The sequence below is a fragment of the Rutidosis leptorrhynchoides genome, chromosome 6, assembly GCF_046630445.1.
Source record: "Rutidosis leptorrhynchoides isolate AG116_Rl617_1_P2 chromosome 6, CSIRO_AGI_Rlap_v1, whole genome shotgun sequence".
Lineage (NCBI taxonomy): Eukaryota > Viridiplantae > Streptophyta > Magnoliopsida > Asterales > Asteraceae > Rutidosis > Rutidosis leptorrhynchoides.
The window spans coordinates 191897816-191909691 of record NC_092338.1 but is presented as its reverse complement, the minus strand read 5'-3'; the positions used below and the strand labels follow the sequence as shown (position 1 = coordinate 191909691).

At 33.1% G+C, this 11876-nt stretch overlaps 2 protein-coding genes across 4 annotated transcripts; both read right to left on the bottom strand.

Annotated features, from left to right (window-relative positions):
* Positions 1–414: 414 nt before the first annotated feature.
* Positions 415–4320, bottom strand: LOC139852972 (ATP-dependent DNA helicase RRM3-like). 3 transcript variants are annotated; one of them, XM_071842322.1, is made up of 4 exons: positions 3381–4320; positions 1879–3274; positions 1648–1719; positions 415–1557 (listed from the first exon to the last, which is right to left on the bottom strand). In XM_071842322.1, exons 2-4 carry the CDS (start codon positions 2318–2320, stop codon positions 905–907), a joined length of 1167 nt encoding a protein of 388 aa, XP_071698423.1. In that variant the 5' UTR covers positions 2321–3274; positions 3381–4320; the 3' UTR covers positions 415–904. The 3 variants fall into 3 exon arrangements, with proteins under 3 accessions (XP_071698423.1, XP_071698422.1, XP_071698421.1); XM_071842321.1 differs by having other exon boundaries at positions 415–1719; positions 1879–2445; positions 2555–3274; XM_071842320.1 differs by having other exon boundaries at positions 415–1719.
* A 93-nt stretch (positions 4321–4413) lies between these two features.
* On the bottom strand, positions 4414–6673 carry LOC139854320 (uncharacterized). The gene is made up of 8 exons (XM_071843631.1): positions 6565–6673; positions 6195–6287; positions 6026–6143; positions 5820–5924; positions 5570–5700; positions 5257–5394; positions 5012–5176; positions 4414–4847 (listed from the first exon to the last, which is right to left on the bottom strand). The coding sequence occupies exons 1-8, from the start codon at positions 6671–6673 to the stop codon at positions 4414–4416; spliced, it is 1293 nt and encodes a 430-aa protein (XP_071699732.1).
* Between the last annotated feature and the right edge of the window lie 5203 nt (positions 6674–11876).

The following is an 11876-nucleotide window of genomic DNA, read 5'->3' as shown; positions in this document are numbered from 1 at the left end:
AATACACTTAATGATATATTTACTTATCATTTAACATAATTAACCAAGTGTATCAATATCTTAATATGATTCATATGTACCTAGTAAGACGTTATAACGATAATCGTTATATATATCGTTTTCGAGTTTCTTAATTTAATAGTCTCATTTTTATGTATATAACTCATTGTTAAAATACCTAATGAGATACATACTTATAATAAAATCATGTTAACTATATATATAACCATATATATGTCATCGTATAGTTTTTACAAGTTTTAACGTTCGTGAATCACCGGTCAACTTGGGTGGTCATTTGTCTATATGAAACCTATTCCAATTAATCAAGTCTTAATAAGTTTAATTGCTTAACATGTTGGAAACACTTAATCATGTAAATATCAATTTCATTTAATATATATAAACATGGATAAGTTCGGGTCACTACATCAACTATTAACCTTGTACCATTACACAACCTTTAGACTGATCATGTTACATAGTAACACTATAGGCACTCCTCTTTTCAAAGCTAGCCGGTGATTGGGAACACCCGGAACCTTTAAACCGTTCAAAATCTGAGGGGAGTATACTTGTTTCGCAAATAAATCGTTATTTTCATCTGGGCAGAGACTATCCGAGCTGTAGTAAACTCTTTCTTCACAATCAATCGTCGATAAAACATGTTCATTAATTATTGCGACCTCCTCATTTGTTGGTGCAAGTATAGCCTTATCTTAAAAGTAACTTGGATCCCCAAGGTCCTCGTGAAGTGAAGGATATATGGAATGAACGATAGTTTGTACATGATTAGAGTCACTCTCAAGTAAAACATCTTTAGGAAAAGTGACGGCAGCCTCACCATCATTCGGCTCATTGATTTTACCCTCTCCAATCTTTAATATCCACTCAGCAAAGTCTCTTAACTCTTTCCGTTCAGAATCATCATCACCCCTATCAAACGCATATTCTTTGTAAGTCTTAGTACTTTACAGTGATGCCATAATCTTGAAGAATGAAGTGAGGCATCAACAGTTTCTGGTCTTTGACCTCTCTGTATAACTGGAAGTATCTGACGAAAATCACCTCCAAATACAACAACCTTACCCCCAAATGGTTTATGACGGTTAGGTGATCGTATAATATCTCTCATAATTCGGTCAAAGGCCTCAAAGCAGTGCCTGTGCATCATCGGTGCTTCATCCCAAATAATCAACTTTGCCTTGTTCAGAAGTGCAGCTAAGTCACTATCTGGCTGAATAGAACAAACTGAATCTTCTAGAACATTGATAGGAATTGAAAATCGCGAGTGAGCTGTTCGGCCACTGGTAAGTAGCAAAGCTGCAATCCCGCTTGACGCCACATTAATTACTATGTCTCCACGAGCACGGACAGCTGCAGCAAGTGTTTTCCACAATAAAGTCTTACCAGTTCCTTCATAACCATAAAGGAAATAAAGACCACCTTGTTCCTTATCAACAGAATCAAGTATGGTGTCGTACACGGACTTCTGCTCGTCAGTCATTGTTGAGTGAAATGTTGAACGTTCTATTTCCAGGTTACTTGCATCATAATCTAACTCATCATGAATCAACATGTTGCATGATTCATTAATGAACTCAAAGTCTGGAAATGGCATATTTGGAATTTTTTTAAGAGTTGTACCAGAACTGTTCAACAACTTCTCTATCTTTGCCAACGCTAAGTTGTATAGAACCTTCTTCAATTCAGTTTCATCTAGCATGGCAAGACGGTTACAACATGCATTAGTGTATATATACATGTATATATGTATATATATACATGTATATATGTGTATATATATATATATATATATATATATATATATAATAAGTACAAGTACTAATGTTAGACGTTAACAATTTAAGTACATACCACTGGATATAAGGTGCGCAGGACAATCACGTTTCAAGTCATCGAAAAGAAGATCGTGCATTTCTTGCCACACACGATCTGGAAATGACAGACTATCTGTTGTAATCAACGACACAAATAAGGATCTACAATGATCACCAGAAGCCCATTCATGTGTCTCTTTTATGGAAGCAATATATTCACGATCATCGGAGAGTAGACCCAAGGCATAACATGCCTCTTTGAAGGTATCATAAACTATTCCATTAACTGTCCTTATATCTTCAAACGATGTTGGCCCTTTGACCTTGTTTAGCAGTATTCTGAGGTAGTAACACTCACCGGACTTTGGTGGTACAAAATTAATTCGCCCAACAGTTCTTTGACCAACTAGTTTAGTCCACTTTCTGCTATTCTTATTCCACCCTAAAAACATAAGTGAACTGCCGCGCATTCTCATCATGTTTATTAAACTCCATCCACCCTAAAAACATAGACGCCCCAAGTGATGGTTTTGCAAGGACCGAATCTACATCATCATCATCGTCAAATACTATAGGCTGATGATTAGGTAAATGAAATTGGAGTCTGTAGACAGCAGGAGTTCTGTAAACAATTTCATAATTGAATAACCTCCAAGAGGCCTCGCATGCTGAAATATAACGGCAGCTAAAATACTCAGCTATTTCGTCTTTACCTTTTGTCCTTGGAGTTTGGGAAGTTCCACAATTTGAAGATTCAATAGCAATTCTGATTCGATCTGGACCTTTATTAATATACTTGAAAAGATATTTAATAGATCCGATTTGGTTGCACGATTCAACGTTGATGTGTGCCTGATATTGCTTTGAAAGTTGCTTATTGTATGGAACGACACACCAGTTCATTTAAGATGTATGAAAAAACATGTTAAACGTAAGAAAAAAAATTTAAAAATATATGTTGCATTGTAAAAAAATTACAACATTTAATATAAACTTCAAAATAAAAATTAAGTTTTTATGTTGTACTAACCTGTTGTCCATCTTGGTTGTGCCTTTCATAATAAAATTACCATCATCACGTCTCCTATATATAGGGTATCCATCACCGTTAAAGCGAGTTTCAGTCGAGAAATCTTTGGGATAATGTTTTGAAAATTTCGCTTTTCTCTTACATTGACACTCCTTAGGATAATGCTTGTAACATTTCTCTTTTTTCATACAAGAACAATGTGGATTATCATCTCCGCAAGGTCCGTGAATCATGAAATCTGAAACAATCTGATATAATTCCGGTTCTGATTCCTTGTTCGGGATTTCAGCTGTGATAACTCGGTCTATGTCGCAAGGATCTGATAGCTTATCTTTCGTATCCAGAAATTGACATATGTGGCTGTGCGGTAGTCCTCTCTTCTGAAGCTCAATTGTGTATATGACTGCAAGATTGTCGCATATTTTAATGTGACATATTTACATTTTATTATGGATATAAAATCATATATTGGAATAAAACAAGGCAATATATAAGCTCATAACGTTTACCTGCACGGCATGATCCAAAAAATCTTTGCTTTGTAAATTGATTAATGAGTGAGTCCAGTTTCATCTTAAAGACACGACATTCTATATCTGGCCTGTCCTCCGGCTTCAGTCCCTCAAGATCAAGAAATCTCTGAATTTCCGGCCATTTAGGATTGCATGTATAAGTAATAAATAAATCGGGTTAACTGTATGCTCTAACAATTGCCATGGCGTCCAGATAGTTCTGTTGCATATAACGTGCCCCACCAGTAAATAAGGATGGTAGTATGTAACGATTACCCATATCTGACATTTCATCGTTACCAGCCTCTTGTGCATCTACAATGTTCGTTAGAGCTGTTACTCGAAGTGCCTTTTGGTTATTACGAATGTAAGATAACCTTGAATTTTCAACCATAGTATATGCATCAACGATGAATGTTGCAACAACTTACGTGACATAAGCGGTAACGATACTTCACCAACCCTGGTCTGTAAACGAAATGCGAAAAACTCTCTTAAAGTCAAACGAAAATGACCGGTAAAATCTTCACATGTTTCTATCCCTCTATGATACGTGTCGACCATGTAACCATCTTCTGCATATGGAAATAACAAAGGGTATTGGAGAGCAAGGTATGATGGATGCAACTCACTTATACATAACTTCTTTGACCGTGTCTCCAATATAATGTCCTGTTTATCAAATGTACCGTCAATATCACCAACAATCAAAGCAGCTACTTCATCTGCTATTGGTAGATTATATGTACGACCATCTTTATCCCTTCTTCCAATTAATCTAATCCTTATAGGTTGTTGTCGATCGTGTTCAAATCTATCTCTAGCCATACGAAACTGTTCAACTAAAGGGTTGGCAAAATCAAGAAGACCCTTGAGCTCGTATACAGTTGCTAAGTCAAGTGAATCAGACTTGGATTTAGAATTAGATCCGCCGCGAGAACTGCATTACGAGTAAAAAAAAAAACTAAAATTGTTAAGCCAAATAAAAAGTACTTCGTAAAATATTAAACTGAAAAAATAATCTACCTGTTTAAATGATTCGGTGATCTACTTCATTAGCAGTGTCGTATATATAAAGTTGGCAAAATCTAGGATCCATTCTTGGTTCTGGAAGTAAACTACCAGCTAAATGAAAATTCTGACCACACATACGGTATACATATGGAGCTCGTCCTGAATTGATATTGTGTTCAATTTTGCCACCCATTGAAGTAAAGCTAAACATGTTGTTATAACGTCTTATGTTCTCAACAAAATTCTTAGATTTTTCTGAAGTTCCTTTATAAAGATCCAAAAGAAGTTGGGGTGGTTGTTCCAAGGTAGGAAGTTCAACTTTCCCACTAAAACAACACAAAGAGTAATCTCTTTTTTTGAAAGTTGGGTTACCCCTCTTTGCCTCAGATTTCCATAATCTAGCCTTACATGCATTACATACATATACAGGGTCTCCTAGGTCTTTATAATCTGTATTATATAAGAAAAATTAGGATATATTAATAAGATTCAACACCCGAATAGAATAATTAGATAACTTACCATTGTATGTACATTGTTAAAATAAATTGACCAATTTTTTTGGGCTAAAGTTTAAAGTATAAACATTGTAAATAAATGTTAATTTTAGTTACCAGTAGATATGCCCTTGAATGTTTGAATATGTGAACCATTACTTATATCTGCTGGGTTTGAGGAATTTCTGGTGTTGAGAGGTATCACATCATTCTCTAAAAATGTAACCACTTTAGTGGGTCTACCTCGACGCTTGTTTACTGGTGTTCCAATATTAGAAGAAGCTGCATATGTTTATAGAGTTATTAAGAACATCACCACACATCACGACATACTTATGATATATTAACTATATCACACAAACCTGATGCATCTGTTGTTCTATTGTTAGATCGAACATGAAGATGTTGTTGCTGCTGATTTGACACTACTTTTTTAGGCTGATTCGTTGGAACATCTATGGTACCACATGACGTTCTTCTGAATTGCGTATTAGCTGGTTCTGCATCATGTAGTAAAAATATAGTATTTAAAGAACAGTTATTTACTGTTATAGATATCAAACAATCAGCATAAATGTTTTTAAAAAATGCAAACTTAAAAACTTAACATAAGAGTAACTAATGGCAATACAAATTATCTTGACATTAAGTAACCATAAACAATTTCATTCTAACCTGATATTGTGTTTACATCAAGTGATGGCAAAAGGAATGGAACAACATCGATATTAGATTTTTTTTTAATAAAGAGCGACTTCCAATGCGTGCCTGCCTTCCTTGGAGCATTTGACTGTTCGATGTTTGTGCTATGCATATCACCACAAATTTTATTAAATTTGAATGTTAATCTAATTAAAGTGTACATTATTATACTGAATTTTTTTTTTAATTATTCAACCGTAAAAAGAAGGACATGTTTCTTTACCCTTGTTTGATATACATGAAAACTGTGTTGTTTGTTGGAATGGAACTGAATAAGTAGGAGTTACTGTAATTAAGCTCGCAGACTGTCAGATAGGAGTAGTAGTAGCTGAACAAAAACAAAAATCACAGGAAACCTTTTTGTGTACGATTATAGAATAAAGGTTAGGTAAACAAAATTGTCTATGTTACATTAGAATCAATACTCACAAGAATTTTGTTGGTGTTGAAGTCCATTGAATGAGTTTCCTGTAACATGTGACTGTGATATATGTCCCAAACTTGGTCCACCTAAAGTTGATCAACTTGTAGAATTTGTTACAGCAATCTTTATTATATTGAATAATCAATCAAACATAAAATGTAAAACCATACTTACCAATGTTGGTAACACATGATAATGGTGTTCGATAATACTGTTGGTTTGGAGAAGGAGTTGCTCGAGAATGGTTAGATAGTGATGATGTTGAATCTGTTAGCACAAAATAGAATTAACAAAAAAAAGCAGAATCTAGGGTTATCAAATGTAGTAATCTGCTATTATCAAATGCAACGATAATTATAAATCATGTATGGACAAATTATCAAACAGCTTGCGTACGTATTTAGCAAAGCAATGGTATTTAGAAATTTTATTGGTTAAAAGTAGTTTGTAATCGAAGTATGTTTAAATTAGTTTTATAATTACAGATTTACAGCAAACATCTGATATTTGAATTGAATCGTTATTACCCTAAACAACAAATTACCTTTTGATGTTGTGCCACGGATGATTGATGAAGATAATTCATTAGATTTGGGTGATATTTTGTTCTCTTTATTAGATTCGGTTTGCAATTTTCTTTTCCTCCCCGACATGGATGATGACTGCTTATGCCTGATCTGAAGCGTTCAACAATTAGGGTTAAAGTCTCAGATGCGCGGGTGTTTATCCTTATAATTTTCAATTTCAAATTAATAAAATTGCAAAACAAATTTAAAAAAAAAAAAGACTAATTGTAAAAAAATGGTAAAACAAATTAAAAAAAAAAAAAAATTCAAAACAGGTGTATAGCATGCAAAAAATGATAAAACAAATTTTTTTTTTAAAATAAAAAAAAAAAAGAACCCACGTGAGAGTTAGACAAGTGATATATGAGATGTTCATTTGTTAGTGAATTGGTGTTGTTAATATCACGTTAATATCAAATACTATTTTGTTTAAAGTTGTGAAAGTTGTGTTATTTACATTTTTTATCATTTCGTTCACATCCATCGTTAAGGGTGCCAATTGGCTATCATATATGTCGTGTATTTGTTTCTTTATTATTTAGATTAAGAAACACTTTGATATTTTACTTTGGTATATTTTGAAAATTCTCGGATTATGTACGATGGTTTACTCATTATTTCTAATGTTTTTGTTGACACTTGTAATGGGTATATCTATGTTGCATTTTGGTTAGTTGTTAGAATTCCCTTGTGTTGGAAGGAATGTCAAAGATGTTAAGTTTAATTGTTGCAGATATACTTTTAAAATAAGCTAAGTACGAAGTATTTATAAGTATTTGTACATTTGAGCACTACTTATGTTGTACATAATATCTTTTAATATACCATTGCAAAGATAAATGTAACATTAAACAATATATTAAGAGGCAACTGATAGGGGGTTATTTCATATATAAAATGAGAAAGGAATTGTAGTGTCTTTTGATTAAGACATTAATAACAAAATAAATAATAACAACAACTATAAATAAAAAACTTTGTAACAACTATGAAGTCAAATAGCAAACAAAATTTTTATTAAGAATGTTTAAACTAAAACATTCTGGAAAGACAAGAAACAGAAAAAGCCAAAATCATCCAAAGCAAGCATAATAAATCCGTGACAAAACAATCAAGGATCAAACAAAGTAACAAAATTATTTGAAAAAATAAAATGCAGGACACCATAGTATCAATGAAACCATATCCACTATTTCAGCTAAATGTCTTTCATCCTTGGAATTTTCAATCCTGCAACACCAACAACAGTCTTCGACGTGGATGTCGAACCATCATTCATGATCGAGTCTGGTGGTGACTCGCTCTTACGCTTCACTGATCCATTTTCTGGTGTAATATGATCATCGAGAAATTTTTCAGCTTCCTTTCCCTGTCCATTAGCAACATATCATCATTTATATATACTCAGTATATATCATGTGTTATTTATTTGAACGTAAGAATCTAAAATATAAATTTAAATTATCGTTTAAATGTCATATTCGAACCTTGTTAACCGGTGTAGCAATCAACACGTTTTCCTCTTCGACCTGATCAAATTTGATAGCCAATTTCTCACCAACATAATCGAGGGTAAACTGATCAACGGTGACTCTATCCACCGTGTAGCAAGGGTATCCATCAGTCACATTGATATCAGCAATTCGTACTTTGAACACAAATGGCTTGTTGTACATAGACTCGAACTCTTCTGGAATGATGTGTGGATCTTCAACCTAGTGTACAAAAAAATTCAAAGTACCTTAAATACGTAATATATGTTGTGAATATTAATATATAATAAAAGAGTGTGATTAGGTGTGTAATCGTTTAGTATTTATTTTGCCTGATTGAACTATCTTTAGTGCCTTATTATACAACCAGGAGACACTCTTTTTCAGCACCTTTGCTAATTGGGTTTCAAATAAGACAAAGGATGTTGTTCTAGATTTGTCTTCAACTGCTACCACAGCTCGAATCCTGAAAGGTAAAATTTAAATTCGTTTGAATATTACACAACATGGAAAAATGGTTAACTTGTAGTAAGATGTTGGTCGAATGTAGAAAGTATCCAGGTAATTGTATGCCCCAAATGTTAATCCAAAAACTTACTTTGGAAAAACAGATTTAGTCTTAAAACAATTCGAACATTCCCACTGTGTTTCAGCATTCGGACCAACAATCTTTCTACCAGCCTTAGTCCCACATGATGTGCACCCATAACCAAACATCCCTCATCAGCCAATGTACTTATAATAGTAGCCTTAGCAACACAAGACTTGACATATAAACGAATTTGAAAAAGTTAGTAATCATTTATAAGTTATTCGATATATATTAGTACAGCCTCACAAATACATGGCCTCACAGTATAGTTTGAATTACATTTAGATAGGAAATATAGCTAACCTGTGTACAAGTTCGCACTTCAGTCAGCATATGAAAATCAAAGCCTTTATACTTATCGAGTTCATTTTCGACGAGCGTCTCATCTACATAAACTGGGACGTTGACTGGTTTATCATCATCAGAAGTATCTTGTTTCAACCTGATTTGTTGTGTATTCGGCATTAATGTTTTTAAATTAAAGTACTAAAAGACATGCTTATATTCACATTTGTGCAAATTATGAATGATGTTATAAAAATATGAATGATGTTAAAAATTTAAATGACATACGCTGTTTTGAACTGCATAATTTCTTCAAACTCGTCATTGATAAAAATCGACATCCAAATAGGTGGTTACTCACCTGAGGGAGATCTATTAGCACAAATAAGTTTAGATCAATTTAGTACACAACAGTATGCTTATCGAGTATGGTAAACACATAATAAGGTAACTGCAAAAAAATAACTAACCACGCCATTTGGTCAGCTTCGCACTGTGAATCAACACAACAATAGGATCCGTAGAGGTTTTATTATTTGAAACATATTCAGCTAAGTTTAAAGCATCTTGTAGTGACCCGAACTTTTCCATGTTTATATATATTAAATGAAATTGATATTTACATGATTAAGTATTTTCAACATGTTAAGCAATCAAACTTGTTAAGGCTTGATTAATTGAAATAGGTTTCATGCAGACAATTGACCACCCAAGTTGACCGGCGATTCACGAACGTTAAAACTTGTAAAAACTATATGATGATATATATATATGGATATGTATATAGCTAACATGATATTATGAAAAGTAAGTATCTCACTAGGTATATTAACAATGAGTTATATACATAAAATGAGACTATTGAATTATGAAACTCGAAACGATATATATAACGATTATCGTTATAGAAACGCCTTACTAAATACATATGTATCATATTATGATATATTCATTGTTGGTGATTTGTGTCACCAATATGATTTAAGTGTAATGGGATTAATTTGTTAACCAAAATAACCATGATAAATATCGAACAAGTTTGGGAAAGTGTGGAGTGCACACTTGTTTGAACTTATCTTGATTATGACGGGGGTTCGGGGGCAGCGCCCCTGATAGCGGGGTCCAAGGGGTGGCAACCCCTGGCGGGGTAGAAGGGGCAGAGCCCCTGGCTAGGATCGAGCTGCCAGGTCAGCTCGGAAATTTTTGTTTGGGTTAATATCGCTTTATTAAAAATGTGTTAAAATTTGATTTAAAGCTTTCAACAACATTAAATGAGATCGTTAACTTAAAGCTTTCAAAAACAACACTTACATGTAACGACTAACGATGACTTATCGACTCAGTTAAAATGAATATACATGTAGTGTATTAAGATGTATTAGTACACTTTTTAAAGACTTCAAGACACATATCAAAGTAATTCTACTTAGCAAAAATGCTTACAATTACATTTCCATTCATTTTCATCAACAATTCTACTCGTAGTCATTCAGTATTCGTATCCGTATTATACACAGCTTCTAGACGTACATACTATGAGTATATACCAATAGGAACTAGCATGGGATTCCACTCTTGATTATGTCATGCATGACTAATCAAATTTAACTTTTACCATGAACTAGTCAACTAACTAGAACTCCTTTTAACCCCACACACCACTCATCATTCACCACTAACTAATCAATCCATTTCACTTCCAATTCTCTTTCTAACTCTCTCTCAACACCTACACACACTTATGAATGAATTTTTCCAGTAAACTAATCATCATCTTCATCAAAAATTACTTCAAGAATCAAGCTATAATCATCATAGGAAGAACACTTCAAAAATCCTTTCAAGTTTACTAGTTTACTTCCAAGCTTTTTAATCCATTCCAAGTAATCATCTAAGATCAAGAAACCTTTGTTATTTACAGTAGGTTATCTTTCTTATTAAAGATAATATTCATATTCAAACTTTGATTCAATTTCTATAACTATAAACTATCTTAATTCGAGTAAAAATCTTACTTGAACTTGTTTTTGTGTCATGATCCTACTTCAAGAACTTTCAAGCCATCCAAGATCCTTTTGAAGGTATTTCGTATGCCTGAGAGACATATTAAATTAATGTGGCTAATATGTTTTGATCCAAGTCGGGTCATACCCAATAACAAGCTTACCGCCACCTTATTAGTATTTGATCTTAGCAATTAGATCGTTGATTAAATACGCGACACTTGAACTTTAAGAAAAATGGTTTTCTGAAATATTACTTGATGTGTATATATAAATTATGGAATAATTTATATAATATGGATTTAATTATTTATAGGTTAAACAATTAATTAATTTATGTTACATTTTATATAAATTGGTTTTATATAATGAAATGTACATAAAAATTAATATGGAAGTTTTATAAATCAAATTTTATAAAATCTAACTTTTATAAAATTAATTTTATAAACTAATATTGGAAGTGGCCTTGGAGTTGTGAGCACACATGCTAGAGATTCCATCTAGTTGGCCATGCTTTCCCTTTAATCCATATAGATGTTCCTTGACTCTTTGGAACACACACATGCAAGTATACATCAAAATAACAAGCAAAATAAAACTCCTCTCTTGCTGCTGTTTTGGCCGTGAGCTTTAGGAGCACAAAGGAGGTCTTTTTTTTTCTTTTGCAAGCTTATTTTAAGTGTCCATTAAATCCTAACCAAAGTACAAGGTGTTGGTGGTTAGCTTGGGGTATAACTACTTGAGGTTTCATTCCTTTGGAGCTCCATTCATCAACATCATCCTCATCATTTATCAACAAGCTTGGAGTAGGTATAAACTCTTTTCTTGCTTGTAGTTTGTAAGTATATTTCATGACTTGATCCGAATTGGGATTTAACTTTAAAAGGTTAAAGTATAACATGTTCTAAAATGGT